At 35.5% G+C, this 20,461-nt stretch overlaps 1 protein-coding gene across 2 annotated transcripts in view; it reads left to right on the forward strand.

Annotated features, from left to right (window-relative positions):
* Nucleotides 1-20,411, forward strand: part of TRIM23 (tripartite motif containing 23) — a 36,246-nt gene extending 15,835 nt beyond the window's left edge. Inside the window, exons 6-11 of one of the 2 annotated variants that reach the window (XM_005694634.1) lie at nucleotides 1,555-1,770; nucleotides 5,646-5,780; nucleotides 10,169-10,298; nucleotides 10,804-10,914; nucleotides 12,831-12,955; nucleotides 16,337-16,739. In XM_005694634.1, coding sequence (XP_005694691.1) covers nucleotides 1,555-1,770; nucleotides 5,646-5,780; nucleotides 10,169-10,298; nucleotides 10,804-10,914; nucleotides 12,831-12,955; nucleotides 16,337-16,516 — 897 coding nt within the window. In that variant the 3' untranslated portion in view covers nucleotides 16,517-16,739. Of the gene's footprint in view, nucleotides 1-1,554; nucleotides 1,771-5,645; nucleotides 5,781-10,168; nucleotides 10,299-10,803; nucleotides 10,915-12,830; nucleotides 12,956-16,336 lie in introns of both variants that reach the window. The other variant, XM_013972738.2, reaches the window with a different exon arrangement.

Raw genomic sequence — 20,461 nt, forward strand, 5'->3', positions numbered from 1 at the left:
CTACAGTCCATAGGGTCACAAAGAGTTGGACATGAGTGAAGCGACTTAGCACACATGCATAGAGAAGAAAGGGATATTTTCAGACAGGAATATAAAGCACAGGGACAGACAAAGTATAGTGGGTTTTTTTGGTAATCAAAATTAAAGCCAAGTCATTGGGAATAATGGCTAGAATAACGCTCTGTCAAACTAGTAGCCCGTAGCCTCATGTGGCTGTTTAAGTTTAAATTATTTATCAATCCCAAGAAATACAAAATTTACTTCCTCAGTCTCACTAGCTGCATTTGAAGTACATTTTCTGTGTGTGTAGCTAGTGGCTACCATATTGGTCAGCACAGATATAGAACATGTCACCACATAAAATTCTGTTGGACCTTGTTGTACTATGGTGGAAATACTTATGCCCTCAGTAAATATTTATTGAACATATCTCAAGTGCTAAACACTATTCTAGCTAAGGAGACACCACTCTACAAGTCAAAAATAACACCTATGCAGAGTTTGCATTCTAATGTGGGAAGAGAGACAATATACAAGGAAAATATGGCAGAAGTATTTTATTAGGTGCTTTGGATAAAAATCCAGAAAAGGTGGTATTTGAGGACAGGCTCCCTGAGAAGGGGCATTGAGCAAAGACCTACAGGAGCTGAGAAAAGGGAACCATGCTAATATTTGGGGAAAGAACACTCTAGATCAAGTACAGAGGCCCTGCAGTTGGAATGAGCCTTGTTTTCTTAGGAAACTTTAAGGAAGCTCAGTGTAGCTAAAACAGAATGATTAATGGAAAGCATAGCTGGAATTGATGTCAGAAAGGGCCTTATAGGCACTTGCTTTACTTTATTTCAGGAATGCTCTTCTTCAAAATGTTCATGTGGTTCCCTCTCCTACCTCCTTCAGGTCTCAGCTCAGATGGCTCTTTCTCAGGGATTCTGTCATTGAACATCCCATATAAAGGACTTTGGCGTTTACTCTGTGTGGGAAACCATGGGAGTGTTTTGAGCAAAGTAATAATTAACATTCTGACTTAACAGTTAAAATGATCAGTCTGGCTTCTGGATGGAGCATATGTTATAGGGAGCAGGGGTAGATCTAGTGAGCAGAGTTAGAAGGCTATTACAATAATCAAGTGAGAAATGATAATGGCTTTGATTAGGTTGGTAGAAGTAGAGATGGTGAGGCATGATCAGATTCTAGATATATTTTGAAGTCAGCAGAATTCAGTAAGAAACTAGTTGAGAGATAAAAAAGAGAAGTGTTAAGGGTAACTCCAGTTTTTTTAGCTTGAACAACCTGGAAGTTGTAGTTGCCGTTTATTGAGATGGAGAAAGCTAGGTTTGAGGTTGAGGGAGACTGTAGGTTAGGCATTCCTTGTTTTTTTGAAATATCATTTAAACTGTTGGATATCCAAAGGCTGTGTTTAAGGGGAAAAGTCCTGTGTGGAGATATACATTTTGGGATTTTTAAGGTTATAGATGGTATTGAAATTTTCATTATTTCACATAAAAAATCTTTTTTAAGGTTACAGTTGTTGAAAACTTATTTTTATTGCCCAAGGTACCAGGTACTGCAGAGAATGCCCGATCGTGTGTCCGAGCTTATTTTTCTGATCTGCATGAAACTCTGTGTCGTCAAGAAGAAATGGCTCTAAGTGTTGTTGATGCTCATGTTCGAGAAAAATTGATTTGGCTTAGGCAGCAACAAGAAGATATGACTATTTTGTTATCTCAGGTTTCAACAGCCTGTCTCCATTGTGAAAAGACTTTGCAACAGGTACATGGTTTAAAACATGGTTAGGACATAGTTTAGGAAGGAGAATTTGTAAGCTTAATCAAATCATTACCAGAGTACATACTAGTTATTTTATTAATTTAATAAATAGTTTTATATTATTACTCTATGTTATTGTGGGCTTTAATGTGGGCTGTGCTTAGGACGTGATCTCTAACCTCGCATTGCTCCAGTCAATCATATCAGTAGCCTCTCTTTTTTGTGTCCTCCCCACCATAAAACCATAGGTTCTAGAACCTCTTTAACTTTTTGTCATTCTTTATTCATCCCAAGTCCTTTAACCCTTTTTTGCCAAACATACATACTATACTTCCTGCTTGGTGGGCTTCTGTCTCCCTTTTTTAATATTGGAAATCCTTCTTCAAATTTTTACTGTTGTTTGAAGTTCCTTTTCCTTGCTCTTTTTTGTTCATTGGTTTTTGGTGGGGGGAGGTGGGTAGTGCATCTGTAGCATGAACTACCCATCTCTGCTCTAATTTATTAGTTCTTAACTTTTATGTCACAGAAAATCCATGGTTTTTTTGATGCATGAGGTATCATAAGCAATTTGTTACCCATATTGCAGATAATATGCTTTTATTTTATTTATTTATTTTTTAAATTTTACTTTACAATACTGTATTGGTTTTGCCATAAGATAATATGCTTTTAAAATGATTTAGATTTAAGGTTATTCTAAAAAAATGTCAGTCTTACTCATTACTGTTTTGGATCTGCCTTCATAAACATGCAATTTAAGACTAATTGTTGCCTTAAGAATCCTAGTATGCTGCAGACACTCATTTTTTGATATATTGCTTATGATTGTGTTGATACAAATCATTAGAGAGCTAAAAACTTTCTACCATTGTAGAGCTTTTTCTCTTAAAAATCTGATAGGCTAGGCTGTAACTGCATCAGTCTTGCGTCCTTTAGTTCTTGTCACATTGAATTGTAGTAATTGATGTTTTTGCCATTTACTAAGTTGTCTTCTTGCTTCAGTCCTATTCTGACCTCTGCTTTGTGATGCTGAGATTGGAACGCTGAAAACCTGCTCTGCCAGCTGGTTCCATGTTATTTTAGGCTTTGCCAGTAGGGGGCAGTAGAGGGAGGCTGAAAGGTGGATGTGATTTCCTGTGGGTTCCCGTTTGCTTGGGGTTCATGTAAATGTCACTGCTCAAACGAGACCTCTTTCCTTAGAGATCTGAGTTTCAGCTCCATGGGATCCCTCCTATAAGTGTCTAAGTTTTAATAATTCTAGCATCTCCTTTATTCCCCCAGCCCTGAGAGTGGTAGCTATTTCTTACAGTTGTTTCCTCCATGAGACCTCTGAGCTCTTTTTACACTTTCAGTTGCCTAGTTAATAACTACACCTAGTTAACTGTTCTTCGTATTAGTTTTTTTTTTTTTCGTATTAGTTTTTCTGTTCACATGATTGTGGGGGTTTTTGTCTCCTGATTTGAGTCTAGTGATACATTACTCACGTTTGTCCTTCTGAATGTTGGCTGAATGCATCTTTGTATCTAAATTCTTTGTATCTGGTTAGAAAGAGCTTAATAAACACTTGTTTAGCTCAAGCTGCACAGCAAAATTAGAAATGGAGCATGCCCTAAATCATACTTAAGTGACTACTTCAAAGTATTTTTATATTTATTTAATTTAAAAGTATGCTCATGGCTACTGAAATATTTAGAAGTATTTTAGAGTTTCTGAAGCATTTTGTCAAAGTGACTGATAAATGTTAATGACATGGTATTATCTCACTGTGTTAATGCAAATGAAATTGGGGCCTTGGATTCATTCTTCATATGGACTTATTAGTTTTATTCTGATTTATGGCCACAGAACCCTATTCTCAGCCAGTAGTCTTAAAAGTTCCTTCCACAGAGATGCCTGAACAGAGGAATAGATGGATTAGCACATATTTATTACCAATTTTGAGGATAAAATTTAATCATCCCTCCCCTCCAAAACAATTGATGCATCGTCTAAGTTCAAGGCATGATGCTGCTTGGTTAAGATTTATTTATGAGGCAGACATTTTTTTGTGTGCCTGCTATGTGCCATGTAAATTCTAGGTACATGGAATACATCAATAAGCAAAATAGGCCAAAAGCCATAATCTTGTGGAATTAGCATCTTAGCAAGAGACAGACAATAAGCCATAACCATTTCTAATAAGTAAATTATATAGTATGTTAAAAAGTGATAAGAGCTAAGGGAAAAATAAAAAGTGTGAAGGTGTAGCAGATTGCATTTTGAAATAGGGTAAGCATCATTATGCCAAAGCCTTTGACTGTGTGGATCACAATAAACTGTGGAAAATTCTGAAAGAGATGGGAACATACCAGACCACTTGACCTGCCTCTTGAGAAAGCTATATGCAGGGATAGGCTGCCCACTCATGTTCTTGGGCTTCCCTTGACTCAAGGAAAGCCCTTGAGTGAGCTGTTCTTGGCTCAGCTGTAAAGAATCCACCTGCAATGCAGGAGACCTGGGTTCGATCCCTGGGTTGGGAAGATCCCCTGGAGAAGGGGGAGGCTACCCACTCCAGTATTCTGGCCTAGAGAAGTCAATGGACTGCGTAGTCCATGGGGTCGCAAAGAGACGGACACTACTGAGCAACTTTCACTTTCTTTCTTTTCATGTGAATATACAGCAGTGAGCAAAAACTAACAATGCTGTTTCTTTCATGGAGCTTATGTATTGTTGGAAAATCTATATCTTATGAAGAATACATTGGCATATGTATAGAATATTTCTGGAATAATATTTGAGCAACTGGAAGGAAAGAGCCTGGGACTCTAGAGTGAGACGAGACATCACAATTTGACCTTTAGTCCTTTGTTTCTGGAACTGATAGGTGTATATCTTACATTATTTTGAAAAACTTTTATAGGAGTACTATATATATGTGTGTGTGTATATATATGTATGTGTATATGTGTATACATATATACACACACACATAGAAATATGTGCATATGCATTCAACTTGCTGTATTTTAGGACTGGACATTGCTATGTAACCAGCATCCAGATCCAGTAACGGCATTACCAGGACCCCAGAAGCCCCTCAGACTCTCTTCTAGTAACTACCTGCCTTTCCTCCTAAGGATGAACCACTATCCTGATTTCTAATGTATACTTTGTTTTTGTCTATTTTGAATAATTAATAAAAGTGGGAATCATACAATAAGAACTCTTCATGTCATTTCTACTCTTATTTCATGTGAAATTCATTTTGTCAAAATGTAATTGTAGTTCATTTTTATTGTGATAGTGTTACATTTGTGAATATAAAATTATTTACCTATTCTTATGTTGATGGTCTCTTAAATTATTTATTAATGTCTGACTATTGTTATCTTAGTCAGATTTACACATAAGTTAACTTTGTTGTTGTTGAATGTCCAACTCTGGCGACTCCATGGATTATAACATGCCAAGATCCTCTGTCCTCCACTGTCTTCCAGAGTTTGCTCAAATTCGTGTCTGTTGAGTCAGTGATGCCGTCTAACCATCTCATCCTCTGCTGTTCTCTTCTCCTTCTGCATTCAGTCTTTCCCAGCATCAGGGCCTTTTCCTGTGAGTTAACTCTTCATATCAGGTGGCCAAAATATTGGAGCTTCAGCTTCAGCATGAGTCCTTCCAGTGAATATTCATAGTTGATTTCATTTAGGATTGACTGGTTTGATCTGCTTTCAGTCCAAGGGACTGTAAAGAGTCTTCTCCTCCAGCACCACAATTCAAAAGCATTGAATCTTCAGCAGCTAACTTTGAATACTATAATGTTAAATGAGCTTTTCTTGAGTTTTAATGCTATCGCTTTTCCTGGTTTCTTTAAAAGGTTTATAAGAAATATCTTCTCTTTCTAGGATGATTGTAGAGTTGTTTTGGCAAAACAAGAAATTACAAGGTTACTGGAAGCATTGCAAAAGCAGCAGCAGCAGTTTACAGAAATTGCAGATCACATTCAGTTGGATGCCAGCATCCCTGTCACTTTTACAAAGGTAATGCATTCTGTACTTCATTTTTAGGTGTGTTTTTGAACACATAATTGTTCACAATTAAATCATAATTGTTTTACCTTCCTTGGTAATTAGCTTGAATAGACAACTAAGAAATTAATGAACCATAGGATTAAAAAAGAAAACTTTATCAGTGGAAAATAGAAGGTGGTGTAATGAATCTTCCTATACTCATCACCACCTACTTCAACAGTTACAAACTTTTTATTTCACCTACACTTCTCCCAGTCTCTTTCTGCCTGTAATCTCCCAGGTTATTTTGAAACAAATCTCAACATATTTCATCCCAACATCAAATCATTTTTAAAACATGATCAAAATACCATCACTACACCTAAGAAATTAAATACATCTTTAATATTACCCATTATTGAATTAGTATTCAGATTTCCTAGATTGTTAAATAAATTTTTTTAGGTCTGAGACCGTATTTCGCATTTTTTGATAATGTTTTAGTCTCTTTTCAAGTGGATTCCCCCTAATTTAAAAAGGTACATGTGTTTCATTTTGCTATTTTTGAGTGGCTTTAAAATTGTTTTTAATCTTGTTTTATAATTACTGTGAAGCATTCACATGGTCCAGAGTCATATCTGCAAAGCAAAGTGCATTCAGTGAAGTCTAACTTTAACTTGACCCCTCCATCCTTTTCTTCCCTTCTCCATACAAAACTATGGAGAAGAATAGAATTTTTCTTAGTTTTCTTAGTTTTATTCATCATTTAAAAAAATAGAGAAATATGTTTGCGTGTACTCTCCACCCATTTAAAGGTAGAGTACTATACTCTTCCACCTTGCATTTTAACTTGAGGGTACATCCTAGAGGTCACGCCTTAGCAGTATATGTGACCTTTTCCATTCCCTTTTACACCTACAAGGTACTCGATTGTGAGTATGTACATTTTTTAATTCTGGTAAACACAAAATTTTTTACCATCTTAATCGTTTTTTAAGTGTATAGTTCAGTATTGTTAAGTATATTCACATTGTGTGAAACATTTGCAGAACTCTTTCATCTTCAAAAATGGAAACTATACCTTATAAATGACCGCTCCCCTATTCCCTGCTTCTCCTCATATCCTGGTATCCACTGTTCTACTTTCTGTTTCATTAAATTTGACTACTCTAAATTGAGTGTATACGTGGATAATGTTTGTCTTTTTGTGACTGGGTTTATTTCACTTAGTATTATGTCCTCAGAGTTCACCTGTGTTGTAGTGTGTGACAGACTATCCTTTTATGTCTAAATAATATTTCATTGTGTATGCCACATTTTGTGTATACATTCATCTATCGGTGGATATTTGGGTTAATTTACCTCTTGGTTATTGTGAATAGTGCTGCTGTGAACATGATTGTATAGACATCTCTTTCAGGCTTTGTTTCCAATTCTTTTGGATAAATACCAGAAATGGGACTAATGGTTCATATAGTAGTTCTGTTTTTAGTTTTCTGAGGAAATGTCATACTCTTTGCTTAGTGTTCCATCACGTGATATAAATCCTACCAAAAGTGCATGAGGATTCCAGTTTCTCCACATTGTCACTTATTCTTTTCTGTTTGTTTTGTTTTTGTTTTTGATAGTAGCCATCCTGACTGGTGTAAAGTGGTAACTTATTGTGGTATTGATTTGCATTTCTCTGATGATCAGTGATGTTAAGCATCTTTTCATATGCTTCTTGGTCAGTTCTGTGGAGAATTTTTTACAAGTCCTTTTGCCTATTTTTCTGTTTCTATCTGACTTTTGTTGTTGAGTTGTAGGAGTTCTTTATATATTTCATATATGAATCCATTATCAGATACATGATTTGCAAGTATCTTCTCCCATTCTGTAGTTTTCTTCTTCACTCTGTTGATTGTGTCCTCTGATTCACAAAAGCTTTTAACATTGATCTAGTCCTGTTTATCTATTTTTGCTTCTGTTGATTGTTTTTTATGTCATATCCAAGAAAATCACTGCTAAATCCAGTGTCAGGAGCTTTTCTGCTGTTCTACGATTTTTATAGCTTTGGTTCTTATGTTTAGGGCTTTACTCTATTTATTTATAATCCAGATATTTAGAATTATTATATATTCTTTATAAACCTTCTATTTTCCCATTATATAATGAACTTGTCTCTTATAACAGTTTCTGACTTAAAAATCTATTTTGTCTGATTTTAGGATAGCCAGCCCTGCTTTCTTTTGGGTGTGATTTGCATCCCAAAGAGATTAGCATTTTTACCATCCTTTCACTTTCAGATGTGTGTTTCCTTAGATATAAAGTGAGTCTCTTGTAAACAGCATATTTTTAGATCTTGGTTTTTCACACTAGGTCACACTATGTCTTTTGAGTGGAGAGTTAAGTCTATTTATATTTAATTATTGTTAGGTAAACCCTCACTGTTGTCATTTTGTTTATTTTCTGCCTAACTTGATACTTTTTTTTGTTTTACCTTTCCTCTTTCATTGCCTTTTGTGTTTTATTGATTTTTTTTTTTAATGTCATGGTTTGAGTTCCTTCTCATTTCCTTTTGTTTATATTCTATGGATTTTTGTGTGTGTGTTTGAGGTTACCTTTACAATTACATAAAATATCTTAGTTGTAACATTCTGTTTTAAATTGATAACAATTTAACTTCAATTGCATAGAAAAATTCTATTTCTCCAGAGCTCCACCCCCTGTACTTTATATTATTGATGTCACAAATTATATCTTTATATACTGTACACTTATTAGCACAGGCTTATAGTTTCTTTTAATGTGTTTGTTATTTCATTTCCATGAAGAATTAAATTTATTCACCCAAATTATAATAATGCAGGTTACTATTTGTTCCTGTAGTTATTGTTACCATTTTGGATTTTCATATGACTTCGTATTGCTGACAGCCTTTCATTTCAGTTTGAAGGACTCCTTTAGCTTTTCTTGTTGAACAGGTCTAGTGATCCTGACTTCATCAGCTTTGTTTTTCTAGGAAAATCTTTTTTCCCATAATTTTTGAAGGAGAGTTTTGCTATATATAGAATTCCTGGTTGAAGCCTTTTTCTTTCAGCACTTTGACTGTATCATCCCATTCCTTTTGGTCTGCAGTGTGTTTTTGCTGAGAAATTTGTTGATAGTCCTATGGAAGCTCCCTTTCTGTGATTAGTCATTTTTTCTTGTTGCTTTCAAGATTATCTGTTTTTGAATTTTGACGGTTGGGTTATAATATATCTTAATGTGGGTCTCTTTGCATTTATCATAGTTTGAATGCATTGAGGTAGGATTTTTATATCCTTTTCTTTCCTCAGATTAGGAAGTTTTCAGCCATTGTATCTTCAAGTAAGATCTCTTTGCCCCTTTATTTCTGTATTCTCCTTCTGGGACTCCCAGTCCAATGTGTCTCTTAGGGTCTTTTCACTTTTCTTCATTGTTTTTTTCTCTCCCAACTCCATGAGTCCAAATTACCCATCTTTTAAAAAATTAATTCTTACAAAAATCCTATGTAAGTTTGGTCTATTTAAAAAAATTAGTTGAAGGCTAATTGCTTTGCAGTATTGTGTTGGTTTCTTCCATATATCAACATGAATCACTCATAGGTATGCATGTGTCCCCTCCCTCTTGAACTTCCTTTCCACATCGCTACCCCATCCCGCCCCTCTAGGACTTTAGTCTATTTTTAATGCCCATTTTATACATGGGTGAGGTGAGGCAGAGTAGTCATGCAGCTAGAAATTGAACAAGTATGTTCATTGCAGTATTACTTATAATATAAAAAAGTCAGAGAGATCAAATATTTGTCAGTGGGGATTGGTCAAGTGGTAAATGGAATATAATAAAGCAATTGAAAGAAAAAAAGTAGTTTTATATGTTTGAAATGAAAGGATTCTGTAAGGTACTATTGAGTGTAAAAAGTTAGTTGCAGTGTGTGCGTTTTTTTTTAAAGTGTGTCTGCTTTGTGTATGTCAACCAGTGTATGATGCACAGGAAGATGTCTGGAGGGATACATGTGAAATTGTTAACAGTGAATATTTAACGGAAGTAAGCGTCACTTTTTATTTTTAATTAATATATTTAGCACAGCATGAAAAATCTTATTTAAAGAAGGTTCAGTTGAGCTAGAAAATCTGGGAAAAATACGTGTGTGTGTGTGTGTGTGTGCATTTTTTAGCTTACATAGTATGTAGAAAGTTTTACTAAGCCAAGATTTAACAAAGCAGTGAGGAAACATTTCCTCTTTGTAAATATCAGAATCAGGGTATTTTAATATGGGAATAGAACTGATTTTAATGGATTGAGGAATGAGTAGGAGACAAAATAATTAACAAAGGTATTTTATAAATAAAAGTGTAAGTGCTAGTACTTTGAACTCTGTATCAAAATAAAAAGATTTATTTTTTTAAAAATTATAGGACAATAGAGTTCACATTGGACCCAAAATGGAAATTCGAGTTGTTACATTAGGATTAGATGGTGCTGGAAAAACTACTATTTTGTTTAAATTAAAACAGGATGAGTTTATGCAGCCTATTCCAACAATTGGTAAGTATGCGTATTGCTTTTACCTTAATGAATATTTTATAGGAAAAAACCCTAACTTACAGATGAGTTCTCAGGGCCTTACTTTATGCCCACTTGATGTGGAGATTGTCTGTAAGACATCAGCATTTCAGAGGAAAAATGCAAGGTTCAGTGACTGTGGGATTGAAATGTGGATTGAGGGGGGATAGTAAAGAATAAAATATTGGTGGGACAGTTGGAAGGAATAAAATATTGATGACTCTGGCTGAAAATTAGGGATGAGGAGGTGGTAGTGTTGCAGAGCTGGTACTCAGCTGTCAAGGTCTTAAGGACTCTATTGGATTAGAGGGCTAACCCTGGTTAAAGGTATACATTTCCCCCATGTATGTTTATTACAAGTGGAGTTGGTTAGATAGTGCTGTATGAAGATGATTTGTAAGTCACAGTTACAATTGGGGTTGCCGGTTTTTGGTGTGTCACTCATAAGTCAGTATTAAAGTAAGTTTTTGTTTTTTTTTTTAAACAGGTTTTAATGTGGAAACTGTAGAATATAAAAATCTAAAGTTCACCATTTGGGATGTAGGTGGAAAACACAAATTAAGACCATTGTGGAAACATTATTACCTTAATACTCAAGGTAAGAGTGTAAAATTACATCTTAATTTTTCAAATTTTTAGAATGTCAGTCCAGTTATCAGTGCATTGATTTAGCTAATAAAGCTGATATTTTAGAGTTGATTAAATACATGACCATACTATTACATATTGGTAGCACGCCCAACACTATTAAGAAAATTAAGCTAGATAGACTGAGATATGTACTCTGGTGTATTTCATGAAAAACCATAACTTAACATAATATTTATCTTATACATGTAAGCAATTAAGGGTACTTTCCTCTTGGTATTCTTTTTATTTATTTATTTTTCCTCTTGGTGTTCTTAACACAGAGTATTATTAGTGTTCATATGAGTATGCTGCTGCTGCTAAGTCGCTTCAGTCATGTCTGACTCTGTGCGACCCCATAGACGGTAGCCCAACAGGCTTCTCCGTCCCTGGGATTCTCTAGGCAAGAACACTGGAGTGGGTTGCCATTTCCTTCTCCAATGCAGGAAAGTGAAAAGTGAAAGTGAAGTCGCTCAGTCATGTCTGACTTGTAGCGACCCCATGGACTGCAGCCTACTAGGCTCCTCTGCCCATGGGGTTTTCCAGGCAAGAGTACTGGAGTGGGTTGCCATTGCCTTCTCCAGTGCCTGAAAGTGAAAAGTGAAAGTGAAGTTGCTCAGCTGTGTCCGACTTGTAGCAACCCCATGGACTGCAGCCTACCAGGCTCCTCTGCCCATGGGGTTTTCCAGGCAAGAGTACTGGAGTGGGTTGCCATTGCCTTCTCCGTCATATGAGTATAATCATTGGCAATACTGTGTTATAGGGTAGAATCTGTGGTGTATAGTTCTGTTGCTCTATTCAATTCAATTCAACTCAACATTTATCCCATTATAACCTCTCAATAGCTCCACTCCTTTATTTCCATTCACAATTAGTTATCATTAGCAGAAAACCCATAGTGGTTTGATTTTAACCAAACTGTGTTATGTGACATACATTCCACTTAGCATTTATTGACATAAATGAATTGTACATTTTGCCTCCTGTACCCCAGCATAAAGCTTATGTTCATACTCTCTGTTCCATATATCAAGCTGTTTTCCACCTAGAAGAAAGACTAGATAATTTTTACTTTGAAATTTTTGATATTAGGTTAGTATGAGCCAGTGATTAAGGGGAAGAAATAGAATTTTGAACATGAGGAATGGTTGAAAGCCTAGGATGTTTAGCTGCCATTAGATAGCTGGAAAGGAGTTGACTCATTGGAAAAGACTGATGCTGGGAGGGATTGGGGGCAGTAGGAGAAGGGGACGACTGAGGATAGGATGGCTGGATGGCATCACGGACTCGATGGACGTGAGTCTGAGTGAACTCCGGGAGATGGTGATGGACAGGGAGGCCTGGCGTGCTGCGATTCATGGGGTCGCAAAGAGTCGGACACGACTGAGTGACTGAACTGAACTGAACTGAACTGAACTCATGAAGTTTCTGCTGTGTATTTTGAGTAAAGTTATGGAAAGTGCTGTGCCAGGCACCTAAAGAGAATACCTTGGAGAGATAAAGTTGGTAACTTATTTATTTTTAAAAGACTATCTTTTGGTAAAGGAAGTAGAGTGATCAAAGTAATCAAAGAAGTAGCATCAGTAGGTAGATCATGAGAGGTACATTTTCATTCATTAAGAGAAAAATATTAAATTGTATGCAAGGCAATATGTGTTTGGTAGTGCAAATGTTGTAAATCCTGTTATAGATGGCAAAAAAATAGACCAAAAGTTAGGTGAACTGCTTGAGATCATATCATTAATTATTGCTAGATGCTCCTATAACAGGCAGCCTTCCTGTGAAAATAATGATGGTCAACTCACCATAATATAACATTAAAATATTTAGCCCACTTACTGAAATTAAACAAATGACTAAATGAATATTTTTGTCTTTTTTTGATAGCTGTTGTGTTTGTTGTTGATAGCAGTCATAGAGACAGAGTTAGTGAAGCACACAGTGAACTCGCAAAGTTGTTAACAGAAAAAGAACTCCGAGATGCCTTACTCCTGATTTTTGCTAACAAACAGGTAATACATTAGTATTTCAGAATATTTATTTTAGCATTCTACATTATAAGGTAACTGTTAAGATTTTGAGAGAAATAACTCAGTAGATATAAAATTTCTGCACTGTATTTTGAATGCAGTCTATATGGAAGGTGCCATACTTGGTACCTTGGAGTATACAGAAAGAAATACGGTAGAAACTCGTATGTATTTAGGTTTGCATGTTAAGTGTTTATTTCTAACACTGCTAAGTGCAGATTAATAAGACTGCTAAGTGACTTCAGTAATATTAATATAAAGTATTATGGAAAATTATAGAGTAGTTCTAAAAGTTGTATTTTCTAAGATTTATAAAAAGTAGGATTTGAATTGAAATTATAGATAATACTTTGAGTTAGTATGTGAAGGAAAGAACACTATAGACAGAAAAAATAAAAACATGAGTATTTTTAGAGAGCATCATGGAGACCAGTATGCCAGCAAATTTGAAAAATTCAGCAGTGGCCACAGGACTGGAAAGGTCAGTTTTCATTCCAGTCCCAAAACAGGTTATGCCAAAGAATGTTCAAACTACTGTATGGTTGTACTCATTTCACATGCTAGCAAGGTAATGCTCAAAATCCTTCAGGCCAGGCTTCAACAGTATGTAAATTGAGAACCTCCACATGTACAAGTAGGATTTAGAAAAGGCAGAGGAACCAGAGATCAAATTGCCAACATCCATTGGATCATAGAAAAAAAGGAAAAGAATTCCAGAAAAATATCTACTTCAGCTTCACTGACTATGCTAAAGCCTTTGCTGTGTGAATCATAGCAAACTATGAAAATTCTTAAAGAGCTGGGAATACCAGACCACCTTACTTGTCTCCTGGAAACCTGTATCAGGACAAGAAGCAACAGTTAGAACCAGACATGGAACAACAGACTGGTTCCGGATTGGGAAAGGAGTACGCCAAGCTGTATGTTGTCACATCATGCGAAATGCTGGGCTGGATGACTCACAGACTGGAATCAAGACTGATGGGAGAAATATCAACAACCTCAGATATGCAATAGCAGATATGCAGATGACACCACTGTAATGGCAGAAAGCAAAGAGGAACTAAAGAGCTTTTGATGAGGGTGAAAGAGAAGAGTGAAAAAGCTGGTTTAAAACTCAACATTCAAAAAACTAATCACTTCATGGCAAATAGGGAAAAAGTGCAAACAGTGACAAATTTTATTTTCTTGGGCTCCAGAATTACTGCAGACAATAATTCCAGCCACAAAATTAAAAGATGCTTGCTCCTTGGAAGAAAAGCTATGACAAACCTAGATGACTTATTAGAAAGCAGGGATAGCACTTTCCTAACAAAGGTCCATATAGTCAAAGCTATGATTTTTTCAGTAGTCATGTGCAGATGTGAGAGTTGGACCATAAAGAATGCTGGGCACTGAAGAACTGATACTTTCGAACTGTGGCAGCTGAAGATTCTTAGATTTTGAGACAGCTTCTAGGAGGATAAGAATGCTTTTTTTTTTTAATGCAATAAAGTGGCTTAGATGTCATAAGAAGGAAGAGTTGGATAGACGGTAAGGATTTTCCCCTTAATTTGAAAAAAAGGCAAGCTATTAAGAGCTGATACACTTCACATTATGATTAAAGATATGCAAATAAGGCAGAGTGAAATACCATTTTCCACTTATCATCTTGTTAAAGATGAAAATGTTTGATAATCATAGGCAGGATACACTGCTGGTGTGGTTATTAATGTGAGACATTTTCTTGGAGGGCAATATGGCAGTACTTTGTCAAAGGTTTCGATGCATATACCCTTTTACCCTGTAAATCTCTAGTAATGTATTCTGAAGACAGTTATCCTAAGGTTGTCTTAGAGATAATTTTGCAAGTGTATGTATTTAAAAATATGTTTACATCCATGTGTATGTATATGTAATAGCACATAAGCACATATTTTCAATTTAAATATTCAGTATAAGACTGGTTAAGAAAATTATGTTACACCTGTTGCTGCTGCTACTAAGTCGCTTCAGTCATGTCCGACTCTGTGCGACCCCATAGACGGCAGCCCACCAGGCTCCGCCGTCCCTGGGATTCTCCAGGCAAGAAACTGGAATGGGTTGCCATTTCCTTCTCCAATGCATGAAAGTGAAAAGTGAAAGTGAATTCGCTTAGTCGTGCCCGACTCTTAGCGACCCCATGGACTGCAGCCTACCAGGCTCCTCCGTCCATGGGATTTTCCAGGCAAGAGTACTGAAGTGGGGTGCCATTGCTTCTCTGATGTTACACCTACAGTGGAATGCAATATAGAAGTTAAAAATACTGGTGGAAAGTTTTTTCTGCTTGTTCTGATAATGGAAATGTATCTTTATTTTTCAATATATGTGTTAAAAAAAAAACCTAGGGTGTGTACTGTTCATTTACATGAGTGTGCGTGGAAGTTTTCTGGAAAAATATGAAAGCAATTGTTACTGTTGGTTGCTTCTGGGAAGAAGGGTATTCAGTGCTGTTTGGAGAGTTTTTTGTTGTTGTTGGCCTTGCTGCACAGCTTGCAGGATCTTAGTTCCCTGGCTAGGGACTGAACCTGGGTCCCTGGCAGTGAAAGCATTGAGTCCTAACCACTGGACTGTCAGAGAATTCCTTGGGCGAGTTTAATAAACTCTTTATAAACCCTACATAAGAGCCATTTCTTACGATACATGTGTATTAATTTCCTTTTAAGTAGATGCCTTATAGTGAGATGGGCAGTATTTTTTATTCAGGGGGCAGAGCCTTCATTGATTTCATTGCAAGACTATTGCCTGGTGGTCCAGTGGTTAAGAATCTGGCTTGCAGTGCAGGGGATGCTGGTTCGATCCCTGGTTGGGGAACTAAGATCCCCCATGCTGTGGAGCAGCTAAAACTGTGTGCCAGAACTAGAGTCCTTGTGCTACAACGAAGGATCCCACATGACACAATGACGATCCTATGAGCTGATGCAGCCAAATATTTTTTTTAAAAGAGTGTTCTTACAAACTGTTATAACCAAAACAATTCTTTTTCTATTCTCATTAATCTCTGAATGATTATTGAAAGTTGAATTTAGGCTTCTGTTAAAATGATACCAGGGACTTCCCTGATGGCTCAGATGGTAAAGCATCTGTCTACAATGCGGGAGACCTGGGTTTGATCCCTGGGTGGGGAAGATTCCCTGGAGAAGGAAATGGCAACCCACTCCAGTACTCTTGCCTGGAAAATCCCATGGCTCCTCTGTCCATGGGGTCGCAAAGAGTCGGACATGACTGAGCGACTTCACTTTCACTTTCAAATGATACCAGCAGAATTGTATATAGCAATAATTACAGAAATGCTAATTTTCATAGACTTATGAAAAAATTTTTTAATGTGTATATATCTTTTAGGATGTTGCTGGAGCTCTGTCAGTAGAAGAAATCACTGAGCTTCTTAGTCTCCATAAATTGTGCTGTGGCCGAAGCTGGTATATTCAGGGCTGTGATGCTCGAAGTGGTATGGGACTGTATGAAGGATTGGACTGGCTCTCACGCCAACTTGTGGCTGCTGGAGTGTTGGACGTTGCCTGATTTTAAATGTAGCAGTTGTTTAAAGTTTTGTGGTTAAAGAGTTATTTTGCACATAATATGATGTAAGAAATTCTACATCTGAAAGTAAATTTACAATGTATATATTAATATAAAAGGAATCTTGGATTGGGAATTCAGTACAATATTACTTTTAAAAACTAGTAAAATTTAAATAGCTGATTGAGCAGATTAAATTGGATTAAACAGGGATTTACTGGGTATATATTTTTTTTAAACATACATTTGTTAAGTTTTTCAGATTACACGTGTACACACAGATTATTTAGCACACACACGTGCACGTTCTACTTACTGTTGGTACTACTGTTATGAAAAACTGGGATCCATTAGTATTCAGTCCAGCATTGGGAAGTAAGTAGTCACAGTGAAAGAGCAGGTGAAGGTTTATTCACTCAAGGAAGAATAGCCAACCAAGTGTCTAGTGAACCAGAGGTTCTGTTGAACCTCTGTATGAAGTGAAGCATGGCTTCTTAACTTGCCTTTTCACTGGATTTTGGCAGTATTCAGTAGCAAAAAAGGCAATGACTTAATGAAATAAAATCCAAACTGCATCTTTGGGTAATAGGATTACTTTAATGTTCAGTATAACAGAACATCTAATGCTAAGAACTATAAGCTATAGAAGATTAATATTTTATACAGTATTTTATTAAAGCTCTCTTAAAGCCTTTTGTATAAAACCCGATGAGTTAGACTGAAATGTAATCCTACTAGGCCTGATACCAGATTAGTACTACACTGAAGAACAATTAATAAAAAACTGAAAGTCAGTTATATTCTAGTTGATCTTCACTTGTGAAAAGACTGATTTGCAGAGCTGAACCTGGATATATTATTTCCAAGGTCAGAGTTCTAAATTCGTCCTTCTATTTTTCAATATAAAGTACCTAGTAGTGTGTTTTTTAAAAATAATATTGCATCTTTAAGGAGAATGACTATAGGTAAAATGTAGTAAGTTACACACAGAAGCCAGTGTTGGTCTTACATAAAAGGTAGAGATCTAAGTAGAAATTACCTCTACCTCAAGAGAAGTTATTTAAGCAGTAGAAATGATTACCTTAAAATGTTTTCCCAAAATAAGTGCATTTATTTAAACAATGTGATCAAGGGTTTTCATGACAAGGCCTTAAGAGGTTTTTTGAGAGAAACATGTCTACGAAAGGAAAAGAAGAAATGTGTAAAAAATTTATATCACATTTATTACAGGGTTGTGAGTAAAAAAATTAAAGTGTGCGCTCTTTACTGTTTTTCATTTTTTAAGGAAACTCCCTTATGGCAGTCTAATTTTATATTTAAAAATACCTAGATTTGGTTTTATAGGTTTTTTTTTTTAAATGCTCTGTATACTTTAGATGAAGTGTTTCCCAGGGGGCTCTTTCATAAAGAATCTATATGCCATCGTAGGAGACACGGGTTCAGTCCCTGGATTGGGAAGATCCCCTGGAGATGGGAATGGCAGCCCACTCCAGTGGTCTTGCCTGGAGAATCCCATGGACAGAGGAGCCTGGTGGGCTACTGTCCATGGGGTCACAAAGAGTCAGGCATGACTGAGCACATACTTTAGGATGAAGTTAAATCCTTATGATGGCTGATGACAAGATGTGACTTCTGGGTAGCACTGTTTTGGTTCAGTCTCTTCAAATATAATTCGTTTAAAAACAACAAAACTTTTAGAAAACAAAGCATTAAAAGTCTGTCAGTTATGGGCAGTGTGTAAATAAGTAAATGTAATATTTCATCCTTTATTTTTCAAGTAAAAGGTCATGCTGTTACAAGTGTAGTTTGTGCATATAATACTTCTGAATTAAATTAATATTTGATTGCAGTAACTGTGAAAAATAAAAGTGTTACATTTGCCTGTGATCCCTTGAACTGTTTTGTCTACTAGGTAATTCAAAAACAGTCTAACACTAATGTGTAAACTTGCTTTCTTCTGTAAATTTATTTTACCTGTTTTGCTTGACTTTTAAATCACATTCCTAGCATATTTCTACAACAATTTAAAAATTGTGCTTAGACCTGATTATAATGTATCTAGTAGTAGTATTTATTTTTTCAAGAAGTTTTTTTCAGGCTCTTATTTTTATCTCTGGTTGTACTTTCACTAATTATTAGCAAGACTGCGCTAGTTCCCTCTGGGAAATGTCAAACTTCAGAGGTTTTAAATACAGTCTATTTGGATTTGCCTCCTGGCACTGAATTTCTGTATTAAGCTAAATACTATTGTATAGTTTATGTCAAGCAGGTTTTTCAAGTGTATAGTCTTGGGTCTATAATTCTGGAATGCTTTATAATCACCATAAGCCATTATTTACATTATACAAATCATCAGTATGGATAGCAATAAAATGTTAAGATCACTTTAAAGAAATCCTATCATCTTTCTAAAAATTCTTGAATCATCCTGAATCATCTATATAGTAGTATTGCTAGTAACCAATTAAAGTCATATTTGTGCTGTGGTTAAGAGAAACAAAACAAAATGGGATAGGGATTGAATGTCAAATTGAGATCGTTTATTAAAAATTTAGAAATGTTATTTTTTATTTGCAATTTAAGTCACATTTAAATGTATATTAAAACTGTAGTGTTTTTTAAAGGAGAGCTAAAATTCTGCACTGACTAAAGTGAAATAATTGCTTTAAAAATTTTAAATTTAACTTGTTTCACACAGAATATCATATTTTAAATAGCTGTTTTCAGAAAAGGCCTTGGGAAACCTCGTTATATCCTGAGCTAATATTGCTAAAAGAAAGACTTTTTATGTAACACTGAGATACTTCTCAATTTGCAAGGAGGTAATAAGGAAGAAAATAGCTATACTTTTCCCTATAAAGAGTAATAAATGAAAAGAAGTAATGAGTAAGTATTAGTATCTTGCTAATAGTTTAAAACATGCTTCAAAATAGACATATGAATAAATGAAAAGGACTAATGAGTAAGTATCAGTATCTTGCTAATAGTTTAAAACATGCTTTAAAATAGACATATGGCAATGTATGTTTTTTAGGTCTGATTATGGTAAATTTGTGACATGGAATGGAAAAATTCATTAATCAAACATGATTTCCCTCAAAGCAAAAATAATTGTATTTTGGGGAGGATGAGGCATCACCACCACCACTTGTTGGCAGTTATTACCCAAAATTTAGGATTAAGCTTTTATGAATGAATTGATAGATAAGTCTAAACACCTAAAATTAGGGAAAAAAAGATAAATGTTATAGTGCAAAGTGTCATTTTGTGTCCCGGTTTTAGTTCTTTTTACAAGGAGGACACAATATTACAGTTACGGCATGTTCTTCCATCAGTTTGTGGTACACAATGGGTAAAGGAAATATTCCTGCCGATCAGTAGAAGGAAAAGTACAAGCTTAGATATAAAGCATGAGAATGTGAATTTCCTAAACAGGTCTGTTGAACATGTACCTCCTGTAAGTCCTTAAAGAGTTTATTTGGAAAGTAGAAGCAGTGATTCTGAATAGTTATGGAGTAATTTATGAGGGTGAATGAAGAAATCAGTTTACGACTTAATCTCATATTGCTCTAATTTCTACTAATCTTTCCCTTGTTAGATGTTAACAGTTTTACTCATACTTAGTTTTTTTGATGATATATTTTGTAAGATGAGATACTATAACCTGAAGACAAAAATTGTTTAGCTACATTAGAAAAATGATGTGAAAATAGTAAATGAACTATTATATAAAACCATGGACTCAGGTATTCATTTATTCTGATTCTTTTATTTGAAGAATATTTCGTAACTATTCAGGAATTTAACACTTTTGACCAGAGGAACTCCCTATTTATTGAAGTTTTGCTTACTACTTACTTAGACTCTTGAGAGTCCCTTGGACTGCAAGGAGATCAAACCTGTTAGTCCTAAAGGAAATCAGTCTGAATATTCATTAGGACTGATGCT

This window comes from Capra hircus, chromosome 20 (assembly GCF_001704415.2).
Source record: "Capra hircus breed San Clemente chromosome 20, ASM170441v1, whole genome shotgun sequence".
NCBI lineage: Eukaryota > Metazoa > Chordata > Mammalia > Artiodactyla > Bovidae > Capra > Capra hircus.